The 23,755-nt window shown below is 34.7% G+C and overlaps 1 protein-coding gene across 1 annotated transcript; it reads right to left on the bottom strand.

Moving 5' to 3' along the window:
• On the bottom strand, positions 1–20,796 carry Terb1 (telomere repeat binding bouquet formation protein 1). The gene is made up of 16 exons (XM_074055365.1): positions 20,642–20,796; positions 19,731–19,859; positions 18,432–18,563; positions 17,579–17,639; positions 17,372–17,487; positions 17,144–17,266; positions 16,393–16,545; positions 14,784–14,915; positions 13,694–13,819; positions 12,023–12,183; positions 8,529–8,878; positions 6,314–6,378; positions 5,923–6,018; positions 4,793–4,942; positions 4,418–4,480; positions 1–426 (listed from the first exon to the last, which is right to left on the bottom strand). Exons 1-16 carry the CDS (start codon positions 20,748–20,750, stop codon positions 239–241), a joined length of 2,154 nt encoding a protein of 717 aa, XP_073911466.1. The 5' UTR covers positions 20,751–20,796; the 3' UTR covers positions 1–238.
• Positions 20,797–23,755: the final 2,959 nt, after the last annotated feature.

Genomic DNA, 23,755 nt, shown 5'->3' with positions numbered 1-23,755 from the left:
GAAGAGGGAAGATTGCAAATTGGAGTATGGCCTGGGCTACAAAGTGAGTACCATGCCAGCCTGGGCTACATGGTGATACCCTGTCTCAAAACAGCAACAAAAACAAAAACAAAACATACAAAAAAACTATCCCTGTTTCTATACTTCCTGTCTCATGAAGGTTTAGGAAAGCAATTAACATTTTATATCTTTCAAGTTACTGTGTTTTAAGAGTAAAAACTAAAAACAGTTCTTCCAATCAAGGAGCTGCATACTTGGGATGTTTGATGAGGTTGTGGTATTTGTGAGCAAGGTCCACAGCTGTTCGTCCTTGCTGAAAGGGGAAAGACCACAAAATTGAATTCCAATGATTTCCCATTTTCTTAACTCCATGGAAAAGATAATTTACTTCTTCTTCAGTAAAGTTTTTACGAATTCTTCTTTTTTCTGTAATTAATGGGATTTATAGAATATATTAGTATTTGCTGAAAAAAGGAGTCTTCTTGAGATTCAAATATGCACACAATTTATTTTGTAGATATAAACTACTACGTGAGAAATTTTCATGCCTGGTTTACTCATCATATGAAAATCCACTTCAAATTTAAAGAATTTGAGGGTTGGAGGTGTGGCTCAAGTTGTAGAGCACTTGCCTAGTAGGAATAAGACCTTGAGTTCAAATCCTAGTAAACAAAAACAAAATGGAAAAACCCTTGAGTGCCTACTGTTTTTTTGTTTTTGTTTTTGGTGGGACTGGGGTTTTGAACTCAGGACTCCAAGCTTGCAAAGCAGGCACTGTACTGCTTGAACCACACCTCCAGTCCATTTCTGCTCTGGTTATTCTGGAGATGGGGATCTCCAGAACTATTTGCCCAGCCTGACTTCAAACCTCAATTCTCCTGATCTCAGCCTCCCAACTCGCTAGGATTATAGGCATGAGCCTCCAGCACCTGGCTGACAGCCTACTGTTAGGTGCTACCACTGTGACTTCTTCAATAACTTTAAATATTTTTGAAGTTTTAGCAAGGATTTATTTTAGTATAACAGAATAAAGTAGGGAGAAGTGGTAGGAAAACAGAAATATTTCCTGTTCCCCATGCAGGAAATGGGAGCAAAGACTCAATAACTGTAATTTAACCTATTATAATAATACCTAAATATCTTTCAATCAAGAAACAAATTTAAAAACATTTGATTGTTAATGTGACATTCCTATGGGAATGGTTAACAAACAGCTTACCTAGTTTACAGATAGAGTCTTCCCAAAGGGCTTCATAACTTGATAGAATAGAAAAGAATACCAATACTTGTTACTTTAAAAATCAGGTTGGATTAATATTGTTAAGAACAATCACAATGAAACCCCATGTACAAATGGTATATGCTAATAAAATATTTTTCAGGACAAGGGGCATTTGGAATTCACTTTAAAAAACATGTTTTGAGTTGGAGGAGTGGCTCAAATGGTAGAACGGGAGCCTAGAAAGTGTGAGGCTAAGTTCAAACCCCAGTATCACCAAAAAAAACCAAACCAACCAAACAAACAAAAAACCATGCTCACTCGCTTCCTGTATGGGTGCTCAGTTTGATCAAAACAAAAAAATTGGCAGCACAATGGTGAAGGCAGTTTTTGATGACTTGGTTTTCAGGAATAACTTCTATGATACAAAGAATGCACAGTTGGTAACCAATTATTTTCTGGTGTTGATTAGTTAGAAATATTTTTTGAGAAATAGTTTTCTATGAGCTTTTTTCTTCATTGTTAACTCATGAAATCACTGTAGGTAGATGCTACAGAGAGGAGATTTTTGTACTTCTGCATGAGAATACTCTTTAGGGTCTCCCTTAGAAAATCTTGCCCTTGTAGGAAAAGACTGGTAGCCATTTGTCCACCATATGGTAAGAGCCATGGCCTAAATCTTTTAAAACAAAAAAGAAGGACCAGGTGTGTTGGTGCACACCTATAGTCTCAAGTTACTCTGGGAGGTAGAGGTAGGAGGATAGTGGTCTAAGGCCAGACTGGGCAAAGAGCAAAAAGACCCTATATAAAAAATAAACTAAAACAAAAGGACTGGGGGTATAGCTCAAGTCGTAGAGTGTTTGCCTACCACCACAAGACCTTGAGTTCAATCCTCAGTATTGAGGGTGGGTAGGGGGGGAGATCTTATCAGCAGAAGACTGAGAAATCAACATAAATAATATCTGACTACTTAATAGTGTTTATAATGCAAGCTCCACAAGGACTTTCATGTAGTTGGTGGTTCACCTTTGTATCCCCAGTGCCTGGAATAGTATCTCAGACATAGTAGGTGATCACTAAATATTTGTTGAGAGAACAAAGTCATTATTGATGAAACTCTCAAAACTTATCAATGAAGTTACTCATTGGTTTTGTGGATACTAGAAAACTGTTTATCCAAGAAATAGTTTTTAGCTTTACTTGCTAAATGATTTGAACTCCTTGTAATCAGGACTGGATAGGTTATAACTTTTGGGCTGTTGAGGCCCTGGAGTTGTTCATGTAAAACTCCACTCTTCCACTGAGGCTGCCATCTTCTTGAAAATTCCATTTAACATTTGTGCCCAAATGCTCAAAGATTTCTAAGCAGAGTACTGAACAGTCTGGAAGGATGCAAAAGATCTGTCCTCCAAGGCTCTCCTCTGTAGTTTTGTTAGTGCTCTTCTTAGGGAAGAGCAGGAGAAAATGGGCAAGAGGGCATACTTCCAGAAACTCTTACTTTTCATATCCTCTCAAGATACCAATCCATCCTGAAAAAGAGCCCCAGGGAAATCTTTAAATGCTTACACAGTGCAGTGGTCCTTCCTCAAAAAAAAAATTGGCTCAAATTTGAGTGTAAATTACAATTAAATGAATGGGGGTTAAACATCTTACTCTGAAAAGGAAATCTCAAAAGGAGAAAAAATGGCAACATGCCAAATACTCCTGACCTCCTTTGAAAGATACCTAAGACAAATCAAATTAATACTTTCTCGAGATGCTCTTATAAATTCTAAATTATTAAGGTAGGGTATTTTGAACAGAATGGCATTTAACAGTACTTAGTATCACTCTACATAATTAATGTATAATAATTATATCCATCTAATGATGATCTACAGATGGTTTTACTTGGTAAATGGATTATAGAATATTTTCAGTTGTTACATATTGGCTTTGAAGACATTGTTGAAAAAATCTATTATTAATTTGATAGCCAGTCCTTGTCAAAAACATGATTTCGAAGTGCAACATACATGTATGGAACAAAATAGCCATTTTCTAATAGTTTCTACAGAAAATTGCTACTTCAAAAAGTGGGCTCTTCCCTGGTGGTACTACATGTAATTTACATGTAGAACTTTTAACCTGGAAGAAGACTTAGACATCTAAAGTAAATCTGAACTTTTTTTTCAAGGTTTTAGCAGTGAAAATAGCCAAATAAATGTTACATGGATGGACCAAGTCGAAATGTCAATATAATAAAAAAGAGTAGCTTTATAGATGTTACTAATCTCCAGATTACTTTGACAAGTAATTTACTTGATTGCTTATTTCTACCCTGAAGGTATTAACTTTGTATGATTAAAAGAAAATAATATTTTTTGAATTACAGGGGTTTGAATTCAGGGACTTGTACTTGTGAGGCAAGTGCTCTACCACTTGAATCATACTCCAGTCAGAAAATGATAATACCCTTAAGTCTCTTTGGTAAATATGGAGTCAGTGATAAGCCTGAAATGTTAACCCTGTAGTTAAATTAAAAATTTTAAAAATTAACTAATTGTTAAGAAATATTTTTTAGAGCTGCTGGAGTGGCCCAAGTGGTTAAGAGCATCTGCCTAGCAAGTGAGGCCCTGAGTTCAAACAATAGTGCTGCCCAAAAAACAAACAAAACAAACAAAAAAAACCCCCCCAAAAACAACAAGAAACATGTTTTATTTAAGCTGGGTATTAAGATTTATACTATTTGTTGGTTTAATTTTAATTGTTTGAAGCACTGAAGTCATGGCCAGAAGCATTTTTGCAAAGTCTCTTTGAAGCACTGCACATGGAACAACTTTGTTCTTAAAATAGAAATTGACCCAGAGGATAGATCAAGGGTTTCTAGAGAAAGGCTTGCACTTGAGTCTAAGTTCTGTTATTTGCCAGCTTATTGTAAGAATTAAAGGAGATGGTATCTCTACGACACCTAACACATAGCAGATGCTTAATAGACGTTGGTTTCCTCCTTCTCCTTCCCCAGATGGCAGGCAGCAAGCAAGTAAATACCATGAAGAAAGGAAGAGTGATGTCTGTTTTCTTAGGAGTATAATCCTCATCAGAGCCAAAGGTTACCATTTAAGAGTCATTAATGATGAGTCTGAGAACAACCACTCAGCTGCTCTCTTCTTAGGAATATGTGAAATTTAAGCTTATTTAAAAATTAAATATATTCACTCATTTCTCCAGGGGTAGTAGATTCCTTACTGAGTTGTCTTCTACGTGGGGTCAGAAGAATTTCTGAAAAGATAGGGAATACATTTAACATACTTAGAGTATCAATCTGAGTAATAACATATTAATTTCATTAGTATGATATTTCCTTTCTCTCTCACCCTTCTAGTAGGAATCCTTAGGTAAATTAGGAATAATGTTTAAGCACCAGAGACTAAATCTACTCCCCCCCCACCACAGCACATCTTAAATTACTGACTGCTTAGAAACAGATTTTCTTTTCAATATTATTTTACCCTGTAGTTTTTAATATACTTAATATTTTAGATGATAATTCAGAAGGTACAATTACAGTTTTAAAGCTGCTGAAATAATTACTTTTGTTACAGATAAGTGATCTCCTTAGTTCACTTTTATATCTGTCTTCAGCGTCCACAATGACTTTGTGATGATCACATTGGTATGGGCAAGAATGCAAGAGCTTGCTAAAATTTCGGCTATTTAGGGGTTTTCCTACTGCTATGCAACCTAAAAGAAAATAAATTAAGGTGATGTATAGATGTTATGAAATTACGACCTAACAAATCTATGGAAGAAGTTATCTACATGATATTAGTATTGCTGAAGTGAAATCAGGAAATTAACTATAAGTTAAGAAACCCAAAGTCATACAAGAGAGAAAAGACAACAAATATACTACAATAAAATTTAGGTGTTGGGATAGTATGAACAACAGTTGTGGCAATATAGAAAAGGAACATCCAAGCTAGGTGTTGTTATATGCCTGTAATCCGTTCTACTCAGAAGGCTGGGCTAGGAGGATAGCAAGTTCAAGGCCAGTCTAACCAACTTAAGGGGACTCTGTCTCAAAAAAAATTTAGCTGGGCATGGTGGCACACATACCAGCATTTGGAAAGTGGAGGTAGGAGGATAGAATGTTTGAGGCTGTCTTGGGCTAGGCTATGTATTGAGTTCCAGGCCAGCCTATAGAGCAGAGTGCGATAGTAAACATGAAAAAAGAAAAAATACCAGGGTATGAAGGAACAGAAGGGATGAAACAAGTATTTTGGAACACTTACAGAAAAATAAAATTGGGCATGGGACATCAGAAACATTAATATACTAATAATTATTAAATAATAATTTAACAAATATATAATATTAACATATATTTATATAAGTATAAAAATATTTGCTCTCTGAAAACACAAAAAATGTTTATGTTTCTCAGTAAAGTTAAATGTATACATGGTATTAATTGTGACAAAAGATAATAATAAAGCAATACAGGTTTTAACTGCATTGTTATATCAATAAATATCGGGAGCTCAACCTGATGCAGACAGTATTAACTTGAATGTGTTCATGCTCCAGATTATTATTTCTTCAATGATATGAAGCTTAAGTCATAAAGGAAGAACTATTATATGATTTCTAGTTAATTAATTCTAGTCAACTAATATATAAAGCTTTAATTATGAAAAAATTGTAGTTTAAAAAATATTTACCTGAGCACCTATATTTCGTTATTTTGGTACAATTATCAGTTGCTTGAAAACTGTCAACTTCTTTATTTATTATGTCTGAGCATAATGTAAAGGGATCTGGAAAAAATTATAAAATGTAATATTTTTTGATTAATGAAAAGGTCCTAACATAAGATTTATTAAATCTCAACACTTTCATAAATTTTAGTTCAGTACTATATATCTAGTCATTCTGGTGGAAAAATGGACAGATTCTGGACAGAGGCAGTAAAAGGCCAGTAGATATTTACACCCAAAGTAACTCAAAGGTGTGGTGTATGTTTTAGAGGCCAGATATACAAATGTACATTTTTTAGCTGCATCAGTCATCTGTCTTCTTGAAAAACTAAAGAAGAGATATTTTAAGTCGTACCTGTTACTGGTAACTGCTTCTTTTTATTTTTGACAATGTGAGTTGGATGTTTAAAAACACGGTCACTAAAAGAAAATAGATAACAGATTACTAAAAGTAAAGATACTTTGGGTATGCAGACAAATGTTCTTGTAAGCAGTGGTGAGATTCTGGTTGTTTAGCAGGCAGAGGACTGGAGCCAGAATCTATCAAAATCTATTGCTATAGTTTGTAGGTTGAGTGTCCCCCAAAAGTCTAGATGTTAAAGGGATGGTCCCTGGGTTGGCACATTGGTTCTGTGAAGCTTTAAGAGGTAGGTCCTTATAGGAGGTCTTTAGGTCACTGGGTACATACCCTTGAAGGGGACTGTGGGACCCTGGCCTGTCCTCTTTCTTTTGTTTCCTGGCTCATGATGTGAGTAATTTGCTCCAATAGGCACTCCTGTCATGATGTACTGCACTTGCCAGATACCCTAAAGCAATGGGCACCCTTGTCCCCATCATTTTGGACTAAAGCCTCCAGAACCATGAGCCAAAATCAACCTTTCCTCTCTATAAGTTAATTTATCTTGGGTATTTTGTTATAATGATAGACAGCTGACTAACACATCTACCAAATTTTGCCAAAGTAGGGTCTGCAACAGTTACAACCTTGTTTCTAGAAATGGGGTTAGTAAGACTCCAGAGGGCAATAGTGCTAATGCCAGCAGAAATATGGAAGAAAAAAGGAGGGAGGGATGATGGAAAAAAAAATCACTGGGAGAAAAAAGGAGACAAGATGGCAAAGTACTAACAATAATCATTTAAGGACCCGCATTGAAAAAATCTTCCCGATCTGGGTGTGGTGGCCTATACCTGTAATCCCAGCACTTAGGAGGCTGAGGCAGGAGTATCAGGTGTTAGAGACCAGCCTGGGCTACCAAAAAAAAAAAAAAATCTCAGCCAGAAGCTGGTGGCTCATGCCTGTATCCTAGCTGAGATTAGAAGGATCATCGTTCAAGGCCAGCCCAAGTAGATGCAAAATAGTTCACCATCAACCTCCTCCCATCAAAAACCCCAAACTCATCCTGACTCCAAAACATTTAGACATCTGTGTGTCTAATGAATAAATTTATATTTTGACTATACTATCACAGTAACAGGTAACACAGAAAAAAGGCAAGAGCTATAGACTAGAAAATAGATGTAACATAAACATGTAACTATAGTTATAGATATCTATGTACATATATTCATCAGGGGCACTACATAGGAGAGAAAAAGCTTTAAAATGTGAATATTAATAACTCAACTGATATTATATTCTAGTATTAATATGCCTGGAGTAGACATATGGTCAACCCTAAAAGAAGGGTATGGGTAGAAGTGTTGGGGCAGCGGGCAAGAAGGCTGGCCAAAACACATATCTCACTTCTTTGCAAATCTGTATCCTTGAGAAATCAAGTTAAAAGTAACATGAAGAATGGTCTTTAAAAGGTCTGGGGAATGGCTCAAGTGGTGGAGCACTTGCCTAGCAAGCACAAGGTCCTGAGTTCACAAAGGGATGATGATGGGATAATCTGTCTCCTGATACTTAGTTTATCTTGCAGCCTGCCCAAAACATAGCTTCCTCTTCACTTTTTTTTTTTTTTAGCACAGCAATCATCAGAAGAACACAACAAAAGAAAGGGTTTAAAAAGAAGCTACACTCCCAGGTTCAGTCCCACAGGATCCCTGTGAGGGTGAACGGGTAGAACTGGAACAAAAACCAAACGAAACAAAAATGAAAACAACAAAAAGGATAGAATGGAGGTGAAACGCAGGAAATAAACTAAAAGGTTAGCCTAAATTGGATTTTTTAATCATACTAAACTTACAAACTGGTTTTTGTCACATTGCTCATACATAGATCATCTATGCTTGCATTGTTATTTCAGGTAGAGAGATTTGTTTCAGTTTTCTTTTTTTTCTTTTAGCATACTTTCTAAAATTCAAATCTGATTATGTCACTCAATAAAAATCTTTGAAGGCTCTGCATACCCCGTTAGTTAAAACCAAAAATCCTGGATATGACATATAAGGCCTCTGAAGAACTCACCCATCCTTCCTTATCCAAACACCTTTGCCAACATTTCCTACTTTAGACTCCTCCCAAGACCATGTCTTATCATTTCTGTATCCCCAGTGCTTAACAAGATGGCACATAGTAGCATACAATAAATGCTTGTTGAAAAAATATTACTACTATTAAACTATACCTTGATTGAGAAACAAAACTCTTTTTGTCAAAAGTCGTTTTTTCATGTAAGTTTTGATTGCAGCTGGAATTAATTTTACATAAGGTCTTATTTTGCCCATGCTCTCTATAGCAAGCATTAACTGGATTTGCACTCTTTAACAGGGTCTTCACTTGGTCATCATTTGCACAAGCTTTAGGCATGAGTCCACCGGTCTTACAATTCTGAAGCTGTCTATACTGGTTTTTGTCCTTATCGTTTTCCACTTTGGTACCTTCAGTTGTATTTGCACAGGGGTGTTTCAGTGTATTCTGAATATTTATTTTCACAGATGAAATATTATTCTCATTGTTAACTCTTTGTATTTTTTCCTATAATGTAAAAACGGCAAGTAAATAATTTCAGTAGTTAATTTCTTTATAATATACTTTACATTTCCTTTAAATAATGTAGAAAAAGTTTATGATTGTCAACAGAACATACATGATAAAGGGAACAGTTTACATTAGGAAGAAAAAGAGAATTTATTTAAAAATGATGTTGGGACAAATGGGAAGCCATCTGGAAAAAATAATATAGCAATCTCACAGTGTACCAAAAAGTAAGATCAAAATATACCAAATATTTAAATTTAAAAAATAAAATTACATAATCCTAAAAGAAACCACTATATTTAATATTCTCAAGGAGTGGAAGACCTTTTCAAGTATTACAAAAAATTAATAAATCACAAAAGAAGAAAACTAAATGAGTAAATATATTAACTCATACAAAATTTTTTGAGCCAGGAGCTCAAAAAAATAGCACTAATAAAAGTATGAAAAAGGTTAATGATAGTATAGGAAAGCAGGCAAAGGAACAAATAGTTCATAGGTCAGGAAACATAAGTTGCTCCCAAACATGAAAAATATCCTCTACCACTTGTAATAATAAAAATGAATATTGAAGCTATATTGACATCATGTCATTGGCAAACACTCAAAAAGTGTGGAGAAACACACACAAGAACATTACTAGTGGGAGTATAAGTTGGTATAACCTCTTTTTGGAAGTGTTGGGATTTGAACTCAGGACAAGCACTCTACTACTTGAGCCATATCCCAGTCCTTTTTGCTCTAGTTATTTTTCCAATAGGGTCTCATTTTTGCACAGGCTGGCCTGGACTGCAGTCCTCCTGTTTACGGCTCCCACGTTGCTGGTATGACAGGTGATCACCATCATTCCCAGCTTATTGGTGAAGATGAAGTCTTACCAACTCTTTGCCTAAGCTGGCCTTGAACCACAATCCTTCTGTTCTCTGCTTCCCAAGTAGCCAGAATTACAGGCATGAGCCACTATGCCTGGCCTGAAGAAATAATTTGACAATAAACTTTCATAATAAAAATGGCATCTATTAAAAATGCTATTTCTTTTACATGCACACCATATTAAATTAACTGGAACATTGCAATCACTAAAAGCTGAAAACCACCTTAATATTTATCAGAAAAGAGCTAAAAGATCCATCCAACAGAATATTCTCTAAAACAGTAAGTGTTTCTAGGTAAAATGAATTAAACATGTATATTAGATTATGGTCCTCTTAAAAACTCATTAAAACAACAATTTTTAAAAATGCATAAACCCACAAAAACAAAGAACAGTAGAAGAAATAAAGGCAACAAAAACTTGAAAACTAGAAATCAGATAGGTGAATGATTACCTACTTAGCAGAGTTGGTAAAGCTGAATTCTAAGCAGCCAGTGAAAAAAAAATCCAAGAAACTACTTAAGATATACCGTCAATCATTCAAAAGGCTTAGAAATTGGAGTTATTAAGACACTCTAGAAGGTAAGTGAAGATGGAGTTAAAAACAGATAGGATGAAAGTCTTTAAGAAGCAGTTGGATTACTTGATCTCAATCCCCATCTCCACACACTTAGCAGTTAATTAACTGATAACCAAGAGTCACTCTCTTCTCCCTATGTGCCCTTTTTCAGAAAATTATAGAAGGATGTACTCCATCAAAATGAGAGAATAAACTGAAAAGGAGAGGTTGACATGGAATCCAGGAAGTGGGATCAAACTAGAAAGGATACAAAGACAAGTTATAAGATGTTGCTGAAGATATATCTCACACTAACAAAAACACAAATAACCAATTAAAAATGGGCAAAGGACTCGAACAGACATTTCATTTTTATTTTTAATTTTTTTTCTTTTCCTTTTATTTTCCAACAGACATTTCTTCAAAGAAGACAAACAAGTGGCACATGACAAAAAGCTCAACATCATTAGGGAAATGCAAACAAAACCACAGGAGATATCGATTTATATCTACTAAGACAGCTATAATCTCAAAAATGGAAAATAATAAGATTTAGCAAAGAGGATGCAGAGGCTAGGCTCAAGCAGTAAAGCACCTGCCTAGCAAGGGTGAGGCACTGAGTATAAACCCCAGTGCCGAAAAAAACAAAACAAGTAAAAAAAAAAAGGAACACTTGTGCACTGTTGGTGGGAATCTAAAATGGTACAGCTGCTGTGGAAAACATATTAGCAGTTCCCAAAAAAACTACATGAGTTACCCTATGATCCAGAAATTCTGATTCTAGGTATATACCCCAAAGAAATGAAAGCAGAGACTCAAACAAATAGTTGAACACTACTGTCCACAACAACATTATTCACCATAGGCAACAAGTAAAAATAATTCACATGTCCATCAGTGGATAAACGGGAAAAATGTGGTGTATACACAAACCCAAAATGTGTTATTTACATACAATGGGATATCATTAAGCATTAAAAAGCTACACGGGAGGCAAAGATCTGGAGGACAGCAGTTTGAGGCAAGCCCAGCAACAAGTGAGACCCCCCTCCATCTCAACAAACAAGCTGGGTGTGATGGCACACATCTTTAATTCCATCTATACTGGAGGCATAAATAGGAAGATTTGTAGCCTGAAGCCAGCCTGGGCAAAAAGCACAAAAGAGCCTACCTGAAAAATAACTAAAGCCAAAAAAAAAAAAGGAGGCCATGTCACATAAGTGATCTGTACTACCTAGGTTTGTGTAATTACCCTTTGTGATGCTTGCACAGTGATGAAATTGCTTAGTGATACATTTCTCAGAATGTATCCCTGTTGTTAAGTGACATGTGACTTCTGTAAGTGTGTGTGTGTGTGTGTGTGTGTGTGTGTGTGTGTGTGTGTGTGCGCGCGCGCGCGTGTGTATACTTGGAGGGAGAGGAGAGATTATTAGATTGTTTTTCCTGAAAATTCACTTTATGGAACTATTACTTAGATCTCTTGGCTCTATCTTTTATGTCTCTTATCTTTTCAGTTATCATTTCTATTTTTTAAAAGTATCTTTCATTCTATGTCCCAAGGCTGATTCCTCAAGAATTACTATTAAAATTTTCCATTTAAAATCATTAAAATAAAAATAACTTGGGAAAAGCCATTTTTATCCTCTAATCTCTACTGTTAAAAAATATTTGAAAGATGTTCTATATTCTTTGAAACAAAGGAGCCAACCTCATTTCCTTCTCTTTCAAGCTTTTCTATTCTGTGTAGAATTTCCTTTGCTTTCTTCCAGTACTCTTCAAGATTCTTCTCTTTCACATTTATGTCCTTTAATTGTTCTGCTTCATTTTCATCAAAAGAATGCTCTTGCAGATGTAGAGATAATTTCTCAGCTTTGTAATATGGGGGAAAATAGTAAGTTTATCCATTACTAGAAATTTATTGTCACACTTTAAGGACAAACTTATGCCTCACCCTAACCCTTCTTTAAATTTTATCCATTCAGACTAACTTAACTAGTTCTGAAAATAAATTGAAAGAGTGCTTGACCAGGGCCTGGGACTCAAATATTGACATAAATTAGACTCTACTTACAAGAAAAGCAACATCATGAAAATGTTATTCCTGTCACACAAATGCCCTTAGGTAGATGAACACAGGGTTTAAAGTAGGAATTTTTGGTGCTGGGGATTGAACCCAGGGTCTTACACATGCTAAGCATTTGCTCTACCACTAAGCTACATCTCTATTCCCAAAGTACTTACTTATTTATTGACAGTACTGGGGTTTGAACTCAGAGCCTTGTGCTTGCTAGGCATGTGCTCTAACACTTCAGTAGTAGTTATTTAAAAAATAGTGTTCACGAACTGGTTACTTCCTATAATCTTTTTAATCCTTTTTGAATATATTACGACCATAATTTTTCTTCCACAAAGACAACAATCCTGATCATTGCTACCACCCTCTGTGCTCTAGCCACCCTTGCCATCATTTTCCCGAATGATCCACCCTCCCTGCTTTGTGCTTTGGTGCTGCTTAAGTCTGAGATTCACCAGAATAAATTCTCTTCTTTTCACCTAGTTAACTCTAGACATTCAGATCTCAGCTTAAGAATCACTTTCACCCAAAGCCTTTTCTGCTTCAAGTTTAGGTCCAATTCCTTTGTTACAGGCTCCCAAATATCCATGGTCTATCCCTCATAACTCTTATGTCAATTTATAATAGCATCCAATCTCATTGTGAGATAACTTAATTACTATCTGCTTCTCTAGTTAAATTAAGTTCTATGTACACAGACTGTTTTTCCTTATCACTGAATACCTAATGCCTAACATAGTACCTGATACCTAACAGAAACACTAATAGCTCTTTTAATTTTAAGTCCTACAAACTAAATTTGTCCATGATGCATAAAATAAGTGAATTAACTCTACTGTTGCTATCTATATGCTCTCTTCCATATAGGCTCAACTATGCTGAAAATACCCTAGTTGTCATGTCCAAATTATATACTGTTGGTTTTCAAGTGTAAAAAAGAACCTAGAGGCTGGGTATGGTGGCTCACACCCGTAATACCAGCTGTTTGGAAGGCAGAGATAGGAGGATCATGGTTAAAGGTCAGCCAGGCAAAAGTTAGGGAGAATCTCCAAACAAGCCTGATGTGATGGTGCATGCCTGTTATCCCAGCTACTTGGGAACTACTTGGGTGGTACAAACTGTAATCCTAGGATCGTGGTCCTGTCCAAGGCTCACTGGGGCAAAAGTTTGAGACCCTATCTTAAAAACAAACTAAAAGCAAAGAGAAAATGTGGGCATGGCTCAAATGGTAGACCATTAGAGCAAATATAAATTTCCCTTTATAAACTTTGGTTGGTATTATTATTATGTTAACAGTAAACTTACTAATTTTTCTGCAGTTGTGAAGCACATAAGTGGCAGCCTTGTTTAGTTCCTCATTCTGAGATTCAGTTAAGGCCTGTATCATGAGTGGAAGGCCATTGTTTATAAAAAGGTCATACTGATTTTCCTCTGGAAAAATATCAAATATTAAAACCGAAGGCAACTATTTTATCATAAACTGTATGCATTAAATCATATTCTTCTTTGTGATAATTATGAACATAGTTCAAAATTTTTATAATAGAGAAAAATAAATAGAGAAACTTGAAAAGTATTTTCAATTTAGGAAATAATCTGTTTACACAAAATACCTAAAGCTCATAAGCAATGATTTCTGAAATGCAGCCAGAGTGTCATATCTCATAAGAGAAAACAAATCCCCTCACTTGTTTTAAGAAAAAGGTTGAGTCAATCATAAGTTACACAGAGGTTAGGAGAAAGAAGAGAAAAATAAACTACTGGAAGGAGTACAAAATGAGTGAAGCAAAAGAGCAGAAGAAGCAAGAGAGCAAAGAGAAAAGTATGGAAAAGTGGGGATGGGGAAGGAGAGAAGGGAGGAGATTGGAAGACAGAGTGAAGAAAGTAGGAGGGTTAAAAAGAAGGAGTAGATTAGAGAGAGGGAGTGGGAAGAAAGTAGAAAGAGGAAGGAAAAATGGAAGGGGAGGAGAAAGACATAAAATGGAGAGAGTAATAGGTAGTGAAAGAAGAATCTGTGAATGTTTTTAGTGAGGATAATAGGATCAGATTTGTGCAGCAACATGAAGAGTGGTGTGAAAATGAAGATAGAAAAAAAAGGAGTGCAGGAAAGTAGCTATTACTTTAATTTTGGTGAAAGGTGCTGAGGACTATGGATCTAAATTAGGAGGGTAGCATTTGCGATGGTAAGAAAAGGAAAAGAAAGTAAGATCCACAGGTCTTAGTGACTGATACAATGTGGGAAGGAGGATGAGGAGGTAAAATGACTAGTTTGAGGCCTGAAAGACTGGGAGAAAGGCAATATTTAAAGCTTTTACTATCACTGGAAGGAAGAAACAAAAGTATGTTTCCATGCCAGTGTGTTTTAATAAACACACTGAATAAACTCAATACTCACCACATTCCTCTGTGCAATGACCAAGAGCAAGTATGATGCTAAATTTTTCTCCAGAATCCAGACTTTCATGAGGCAGTAATGCCAGAAGTTTTGAAACAATGTGGTATTTGGATAGTACTACCCCAAAAGCATCTATTAGTGTAAAACAGAAAAAGAAGGATAGTAAGTAAAAGTTTAAAACGGAGCCAGTGGCTCACACATATAATCCTAGCTACTCAGGAGGCAGATATCAGGAGCATTATAGTTCAAAGCCAGCCCAGGAAAATATCCAACACCCTACTTGAATATATCCAACACAAAAAGGGCTGGCAGAGTGATTCAAGTGGTAGAGCACCTGCTTAGCAAGCGTGAAGCCCTGAGTTTAAACCCCAGTACCACCAAAAAAATCATATATATCTTTATCTATATATATGTATGTGTGTGTTTTCAGAGGTTATTCAAAAATATCATCGTCTATAATATCTAATATACAAACATAATGTTTACATATGTATATGTTAATATAAATAAACTCATAAGATGATGGCTTATTATAATAGCCCGCATTAATCCTTCTAAAGCAAATTTTATGAAGAATGGTTTTTTTTAGTTATTCTGCCTAATGTTGTGAATATGAGTAATGCTATAATGTTATGATTATGAGTAATGCTACTTTCCTAAAAACTGAATACCCACTCTCAACTTACACATCTCCTCCTATCTACAATGGTCAGTAAAGCTGTTCCTATATAATCCAATCCTGCCTGACAATGAAATATGCTCTTAACTGACTGTGGTTCTACTGATGTTAGTGATGCAAGGAAGCATATTTGAACCTATGCTGAGATGTGACAAAAGTCAAGAAGTCCATTATCTTAAGCTACACTTCTCCTCACAGGCGTTTTTAATAGAGTTCACCAAGTCTAAAATACTGGTGTCAACAATAATGTAAAATCGAGCCATTTATTAATCATTTCAGTATATCTGGAGCTCAGCAGGCACTCCATAACTGCTTTTTAAACAATCATCTATTTTTCAGTTATTTGTGAATGCCAGTAGTTTCTTTTTTCAAAGATTTATAGAATAGTACATCTCAGTGCTTGTACAAATGAGAAGCAGGCATGTATTCAAGCCAGGTTCTGCTATTCACTCATACATTGGGAAAGTCAGACATCATACTCATCAGAAAAAAGTATACTTTAATTCTTTATATAATTCTTCTTTTTTTTTTGTATTGGGGTTTGAACTCAGGGACTCATGCTTGCTAGGCAGGTGCTCTACCACTTAAGGCACTCTGCCAGCCCTATGTAATTCTTAAATATTTGTAAATTGGGTTTTTCATTCCTTTTGTCTCAAAAATGTCCCTGATTTCTCATTTAAAACTTTTAATTTAATGCTGCTTTTTAAGTGAAATAAAGGTCTAGGAATGACAGAATCTTATTTTCATTCTTGAAGTCAGAAGAGCTAGATATATAACCTTAGGAATGTCCTAACTTTCATGAGAAAGATTCCTTTCCACTTGTGTGAAGATGTAAATCTAATCCATGACAGTGTTTAATCTACCATTTCAACACTCACCATGCTAAATTCAAATAAAATTCAAATAAAATTCAAAAGCATTTTCACTCACAATTATCAGCAATACAGGCATCTACTGTCTTTGTCACCACCACTGCAAGCTTAGCACTGGAAAGAGTCTTGTGTGAATCAGATTCCAGTTGCACAAGAACTTGAGATAATACATCCAGTCCACCCACAGATACAAAGTATTTCTGAACACATGCTTAAGGAATAAAGTAGCAGAACTGTTAATATCTCAAACAAGACAAGAGTATGGTTTCATTCAATTAATTTGCACTAAATATAACATTAACTTGACTTTTTCAAATACTTAACTAAAAATCCCAAAATTAAAATTTAAAAGTCCAGTCTTTACCTGCGCATTTATATTATCAGAGGGTAGCTTACTTATATAAGCATTTCACTTTGACATAGTACAACTACATGTAGTCTTCTTGAATGAAGAAAATCTTATTTATATCATTTAGTGAGAACTGGTATATTTTCTAAGTGATACTATTAAATTGTTCTACGGCATTATTAAATGAATCTTTCAATAGTTATAAAGAATAGATTCAGCAGGCTGGAGGTGTGCCTCAAGTGGTAGAGCACCTGGCTAGCAACTGCAAAGACTTGAGTTTAAACCCCAGTATCTCCAAAAAAAAAAAAAAAAAAAAAAAAGAGCCAAATGTACCCAAAATGACCTAAATGACCAAAATAATAAAGCTACTAATTAATGAAATAATGAATTAAATAGTTTTTTTTGTTGTTTTAAAATATGCTGCTATTCTAGTGTGGGCTAGAGAATAATGAATACTTACTGTTATTTGCAAGAGTAAGTCCAATAAATGAGCAGATAGGGCGAATTATCTCAGGCTTCATGCAATTTATTAGCCACTCATTAGCATGTGGAAAAAGTGAACAACATAACATTTGATTCTCATCTGAAATGAGGCAAAGTCAATCATGCTTTAATTTGACATTTGGAAAATATCAGTTTTTATTTGTTTTTATCCTTAACTCTGTATGTAAATATTTGAGATAATTACCATTTTGAGGGTTGTTGACACAGACACACAAAGTACTACATACTGAAGACCACAACTGATAACTCTGGAAAACATTATTATCTGACAAATTCAACTCATACTTTGGAAGAATTGTCCTGTCAGTTTAAAGAGAAAAGGAAATGAATTAATATAAGTGCATTAAGGTCTTAAGCAAGGAACAATTAACAAAATCCTGTTTTTGCTTACCTGAACAACTGTGACAGAACTGTAATGCAACCTGTTTCTCTCACAAGTGTTTGTCCATTTCCTTAAAAAAGTAGCCACATATTATATGAGTATGACTTTTATTTAGAAATAATTTTGTAGAAATAAACATCTATGTAGTACTTTAATAAAACATGAGCTTTTAAACTACTTTAATATATTAGAAGGTAAAACAGAATTATAGTAGGTAAAACATTATAATCAAAATTATTTTAGAATGCACTATTTATGCTTAGAGACTAACAAGTTGCAAAACATTTTTTTATATCATGGTTCTCTGTCACAATATGAAAATATGCTCCAAAGTAGAAAAAAATACACTCAATCTTTTCTAGTTTTTCCAAAATAGGAAAAATTAAATCTAGAAACATTTTAAGTACCTAAAAATTTGAATAGCAAAATAAATACTAAAATATAATCTTAGCCTGGGCAATTGGTTTATGGGAATATTCTATACTATATTTTCAACTTTTCTGTAAATCTAAAACTATCCAAAAATAAAAACCATTAATGGCTAATACAGTAAACCCTGTAACTAAATTATCGATTCAGAGAAAAATCAACCAATTGAAAATTTATGAAATGTTTCTCTTTCTCCTTTTAAAACTGTTAAATTTCAGTTACTATTTAACAAATCTCTAACAAATTACTATTTCTTAACAAATATTAAAGGATTAAATGCATACAATTAATTCCTTTTTCTTTAAAGCTAGTATTTCTCACAAATTAATGACATAAAGACAGTGATATAAAGACTAGAATAAAAGCATTAATGATGACTATTCCAATTTATTATTTTAAATGCTTTTTAACATTCTTAAGAGAATATACTTACTGTTATTTGAAACCAGAACCAAAATAACATAGACAGACATTCTTTTCAAATTTGTGTTTGACTCATTATTAGATAGGAACAAAATTAAGTCTTCAAATAACTCTGAGGTACACAAAGTTTGCTGACAGTAAACTGAAATATAAAATATAATTTTAATTTCAATACATTAGTACAAACCAGTTTTAAAATATGCAGAACAAAACACAAAGCTGTCAACCAGATGGCTCTCAACCAGATGTCACTTAATGGACATTTATTAGAAATACATGCTTTGAAATTGGAAGCTAAAAAAAATACAAAATTTCTGACAAACTGATATATGCTTACTTAAATAGCAGACCAAAGCAGCAGTTTCTTAATCAAAATTTACTTATCTAGGCTTCAAAACACAGTTAAAATCCCTTAGAATTTCCAATAAAAACCTAACTAAAAGCTGAAAGTCATACAAAAAATTTAAGAGTGTAAGTAACAAAACAAAGTAAGAAAAACAATTTAAGAAAATTCAGAAACCTGCTTTGGAAAACAGAGGGACAAATAGGACGATATTTGTACTATGTTTTGAGAATTTTCTAGGAATAAGTCTTTTTTTAAAAAACTCAAAATTGAAAATGAGTGTTGTGGCTGTTGTCCCAGCACTCAGGAGCCTGAGGCGAGAGGACCTTGAGTTTGAGGCTAGTCTGGACTATAGAGCAAGACCCTGTCTCAAAATAAATAAATAAACAAATAAATAAATAAAATGGTATCTGACAATGTTTTGATTTTTTTATTGAAACTCATGCAATATGCAGAATCTTACAAAAATAATTTAAGAGCTAGGAGGTGTAGCTTAGCATGCATGAAGCTCTGAATTCTATCCCTAGCACCAACAAATAAAAATAATAATTTGAACAAAGTGATATAATGAGCATTTTACCCAGTGCCTAGCACTAGCTATCAGACCCTATCTCAAAAGCAAGAACTACTAGATTATTCACCCCATACCTTCAACACCTAGCATAGAACTTGGTTCTTAATAGCTGATGAGATGTAATTAATTGACAAAAATGTAAAACTACCATGGTTTGACAAATGGTGATTTATATTCAACCTCATTTCAGGTATAATGAAGAAAAGTATTCTTGCCATATGAATTTCTGTACTCAAAGCACTCAAGACGGTTGTTTGTGGATTATTTTCATCTTTTGATTTAAGTGCCTGGATAAAACTACTTAAACACTGAAAACATTTAATTCTAGAATTACTTTTGACTAAAGAATAACATGATACTTGAAGGATAATGAATAATATTTTATATTTTACCATTTCCTTCTGCAACAGCTCCTAATGTAAATAAGGCTGCTTCTTTTACCATGCTATGCTCACTTGACTTTGCAAGATTTTTTACAAATATCAGACCACCAATTTCCCGAAAATAAACACCTGCATTACCTGTAGGGTGTAGAGACAAAACAAGACAAGACATATTTATTTATTTTGATTATGCTGTTAAGGATAAAAGAATCAAATGAAGAAAGTACATTCTCAAGTAAATAGATGGAACTGGAGAACATCATTGCAGAGTGAGTACAAGAAAAAGAAGCTTGCATATTTAACATATGCAAGCCAGGCTCAGAAGACCAAAAATTGTATGTTCTCTCTCATATGCGGACTTTAGATCTAGGGCAAATACAGCAATGTTGTTAGACTTGGGTCACAGGCGAAGGGGACAGCACATATGGGAGATATGGGAATAGCCAGGAAACCCAAAACATGAAAGTGTTTGATGTCCCCACTGCAAACACTAATACAGAAGCCTTAAAGTAACAGAGGTCAATATAGGAAGGTGATCAGGAACTAGTGAAAAGGTCAGGTAGAGATGAATCAATTTGGGTTGTAACACACTTGTGCATGGAAGTAAAGCTAGGAATCTCTCTGTATAGCTATCCTTATCTGAACTAGCAAAAACGCTTTGTCTTTCTTATTATTGCTTATGCCTTCTCTTCAACAAAATTAGATAAAAGGGCAGAACAGGTTCTGCCTGGAAGCGAGGGGAGGTGGGGGGTAGATGGAGGGAGGGACAAGGGGAGAAATGGCCCAAACAATGTATGCACATATGAATAAAAAAAAGTAACATAGCAGAGTGAGTACAAGAAAAAGAAGCTTGCATATTTAACATATCACAGTACAAAAGAACCAGAATCATGGATAAAAAGTTCACTATCAAGCCTTACTGTTTTGTTGACAAATTGAATGAATAGTGACTAAAGCTTGCTTCTGTGAGAAAGGGTTGTCCATTTGATATTTTAGACACTCCAACAGTAAGTTCAGGTCAGTCTTCATTTCTAGAAAAGAAAATTTTCATTATTTAAACCAAAAGTTTTATTTGGTTTTGTGGTCCTAGAGTTTAAACTGAGGGCCTTGTGCTTGCAGGGTACGTGCTCTACCACTTAAGCCATACCTCCAGCACTTTTTCCTCTTAGGTTATTTTTCAGATAGAAAATATTTTTTCAGATAGAATTTTTTTCCCCCAAGATCCCAGCTCAGACAGTGTTCCTCCTACCTATGCTTCCTGAGCAGCTGGGAGTACAGGAGCCTAGGCCAAAAGTTTTTTGTTTTTTTCAAAGTCTACCGTTCAAATTCTTTCATATCTTCAAATGCTTGACTTTAAAAATAACATGTATTACTTTTACAATCTAACAAGCAATAAAGATATATAAAAAGAAAGAAGTTCTTGCCTGGCACTGGTGGCTCATGCCTGTAACCCTAGCTCTTTGGGAGGCTGAGATCAGGAGAATCACATTTCAAGGCCAGCCTGGGAAAAAGTTGGTGAGACCCCATTCTCAACCAATAGCTTGGGCATGGCAGTACATGCCTGACATCCCAAGCTACACAGGAGGTTGAGATCAGGAAGTCTGCAGTTCCAGGACAGTCCAGGCAAAAAAGTTTGTGAGCTCTTATCTCAATGGTGTAGTGGCATGCATCTGTCATTTCAGTGACAGTGGAAGGCCTAAAATAGGAGGATTGAGTCCAGGTTAGTTTAGGCAAAATAATGTAAGGCCCTATCTACAGAATAACCAGAGTAAAAAAGGGTTGCAGGTGTGGCTTAAGCAGTAGAGTGGAGCCCTGTGTTCCAACTCCAGTACCACACACTTTTTCTCTAAATTTTCTTTATTCTTTAAATAAAAGAACTTACAATGAACTTCTTATAGTACCTTGGTTTCCCCTTCCATGAAATACAAGAATAGAGAATACAAATACTCTTTTTAAGTAATGCTACACTTGCTTCACTATCTGCCATTTAGAGAATTAAATGAAAATGAAAATACAGGGGGGATGTGGATAAAGAATGATGGAGGGGGTGAATTTAAGTAAGACATATTGTAAGCACTTTTGTAATTGTCACAATGTACCCCCAGTACAACAGTATGATAATAAAAATTAAAAATTTAAAAAGATCTATAATATGTACACTTTTCGAGGAGACCTAATACAGTTCCACAGTGTTCAAAGCAAAATAAATAGATAAATAAAATAAAAACAGCAATTTAAAAAAAAATGGAAATACATCAGAATCTGTGGGATGTACTTCAAGGTGTGGCTCAAGAGGTAGAGTGCCTGCCTAGCAAATGAAAGGCCCCAAGTTCAAACCCTAATACTGCAAAAACAAAATAAAACAATTTGTAGGATGATACTGAAACAGTATTTAAGAGGAAATTTATAGCAATAAATATCTGTGTTAGAAAAGAAAGCTCTCAGCTTCCACCTTAAGAAACTAGAAAAGGCTGGGGACAGGATTCAAGTTCTAGAGTGCCTGCCTAGCAAATGCAAGGTCCTGAATTCAAACCCCAGTACCACCAAAAGAAACTAGAAAAAGGGGCTGGCAGAATGGCTCCAGTGATAAGAGTGCCTGCATAGCAAGCATAAGGTCCTAAGTTCAAACCCTGGTGCCACAAAAAAAAAAAAAAAAAAAAAAGCCCAGTTAGTGAAACAGAAAAAAATAATACAGCAGGTTCTTTGAAAAGATCAATAAAATTGATAATCCTCTAGCCAGACTGATTAAGATAAAAGGAATATAGACACAAATTACTAATATAAGAAATGAGAGAGATGGTATCCCTACAGAGTCTACAGATATTCAAAAGATAATAAGGGAGCATTAAATATAATTTCATACCTACAGAATCAACATGTGATATGGAATTCATTAAAAGATATAAATCACTAAAATTCACCCAAGAAGAAATAGATAATCTGAATAGTACTGTATGTATGAAAGAAGTTGAAATCATAGTTAAAAGCCTTCTATTAAGAAAACTCCAGTTTCAGAGAATTTCATTTGTAAATTTCACCAAATACTTAATGAAGAATAATATCAATTCTATAGCAACTTTTCCAAAACTTTGAGAGGAAATACTTCCTTTTTTTGAGAAAGGATTTTGCTATGTTGCCTAGGTTAGCTTTGAACTCAATATTCTTGTGCTTCAAAACCGTAAGCATCTGGGATTACAAATGCATAACATACACCACTGTACCCAGCTTCCCAACTTAAGAGGTTGGCATTGCCCTTTCACCAAAACTAAAACCATTAGAAAGGAAAGTATAGAGCAACATACCTTGTGGACATATATGCGAAAAGTCTACACAATTTTAGCAAATTGAATCCAATAATATATTAAAATAACAGTACATCATAACCAAGTGGGTTTATCTCAAGAGTGCAGGGTAGATTTAAGTTTTGAAAAAAAATCAATACAATGAAACAAACTAAAATTAAAAAGGAAAATCTTTTGGTTATATCAGTAGATGCAGAAATAGCATTTAATATAGACTGAACATCTATTTCTGGTTGTTTAAAAAAGCATTCAGCAAGCTTAAAACAGAAGGAAGATTCTTCTGCCGGTCAGTGAAGCCTATAAAAAACAAAAACAAAACAAAACCGTAACATCATACTTAGCAGGGAAAGACAATACTCTCTAAGACCAGGAACAAGAGAAAAGTTTGCTAGTACCACTCTTATTTAACATCATACCTGAGAGTCTGGCCAGTGCCATTGGGAGAAGAAAAAGGGAAAGGAAAAAGAAAAGAAAGGAAAAAGGGCATTATTATGTTCATACAATCTCATAGCACCATTATAGGTAATAGCCAACACACTAGTAAAAACTAAAATGTCCTTCAGATGAATGGATAAGCAAGTCATAGAATAACCATATAAAGGGAAAATATTTAACAATGAAACAGATATAACATGAATCTCAAAATAATTATGGTGAAAGAAGCCACACAAAAGGAATACATACTATATGATTCCATGTGTTGAAAAAAAGGCAAATTAATTTATGGTAATA

This window comes from Castor canadensis, chromosome 15, assembly GCF_047511655.1.
Source record: "Castor canadensis chromosome 15, mCasCan1.hap1v2, whole genome shotgun sequence".
In the NCBI taxonomy this organism is placed as follows: Eukaryota; Metazoa; Chordata; class Mammalia; order Rodentia; family Castoridae; genus Castor; species Castor canadensis.
Note: the sequence above shows the minus strand (reverse complement) of the source record. Positions and strands in the feature narration are given on the sequence as shown.

Bases quoted from the DNA above. Each gene is read 5' to 3' on its own strand.
- Terb1 (XM_074055365.1), bottom strand. From the start codon at position 20,750: ATGAAGACTGACCTGAACTTACTGTTGGAGTGTCTAAAATATCAAATG. The intron at 14,916-16,392 runs GTGAGTGAAAAT...TTACACTAATAG, and splicing joins TGCCTGTATTGCTGATAATT to ATGCTTTTGGGGTAGTACTA. The intron at 6,019-6,313 runs GTACGACTTAAA...AATTTTTTCCAG, and splicing joins GAAGCAGTTACCAGTAACAG to ATCCCTTTACATTATGCTCA.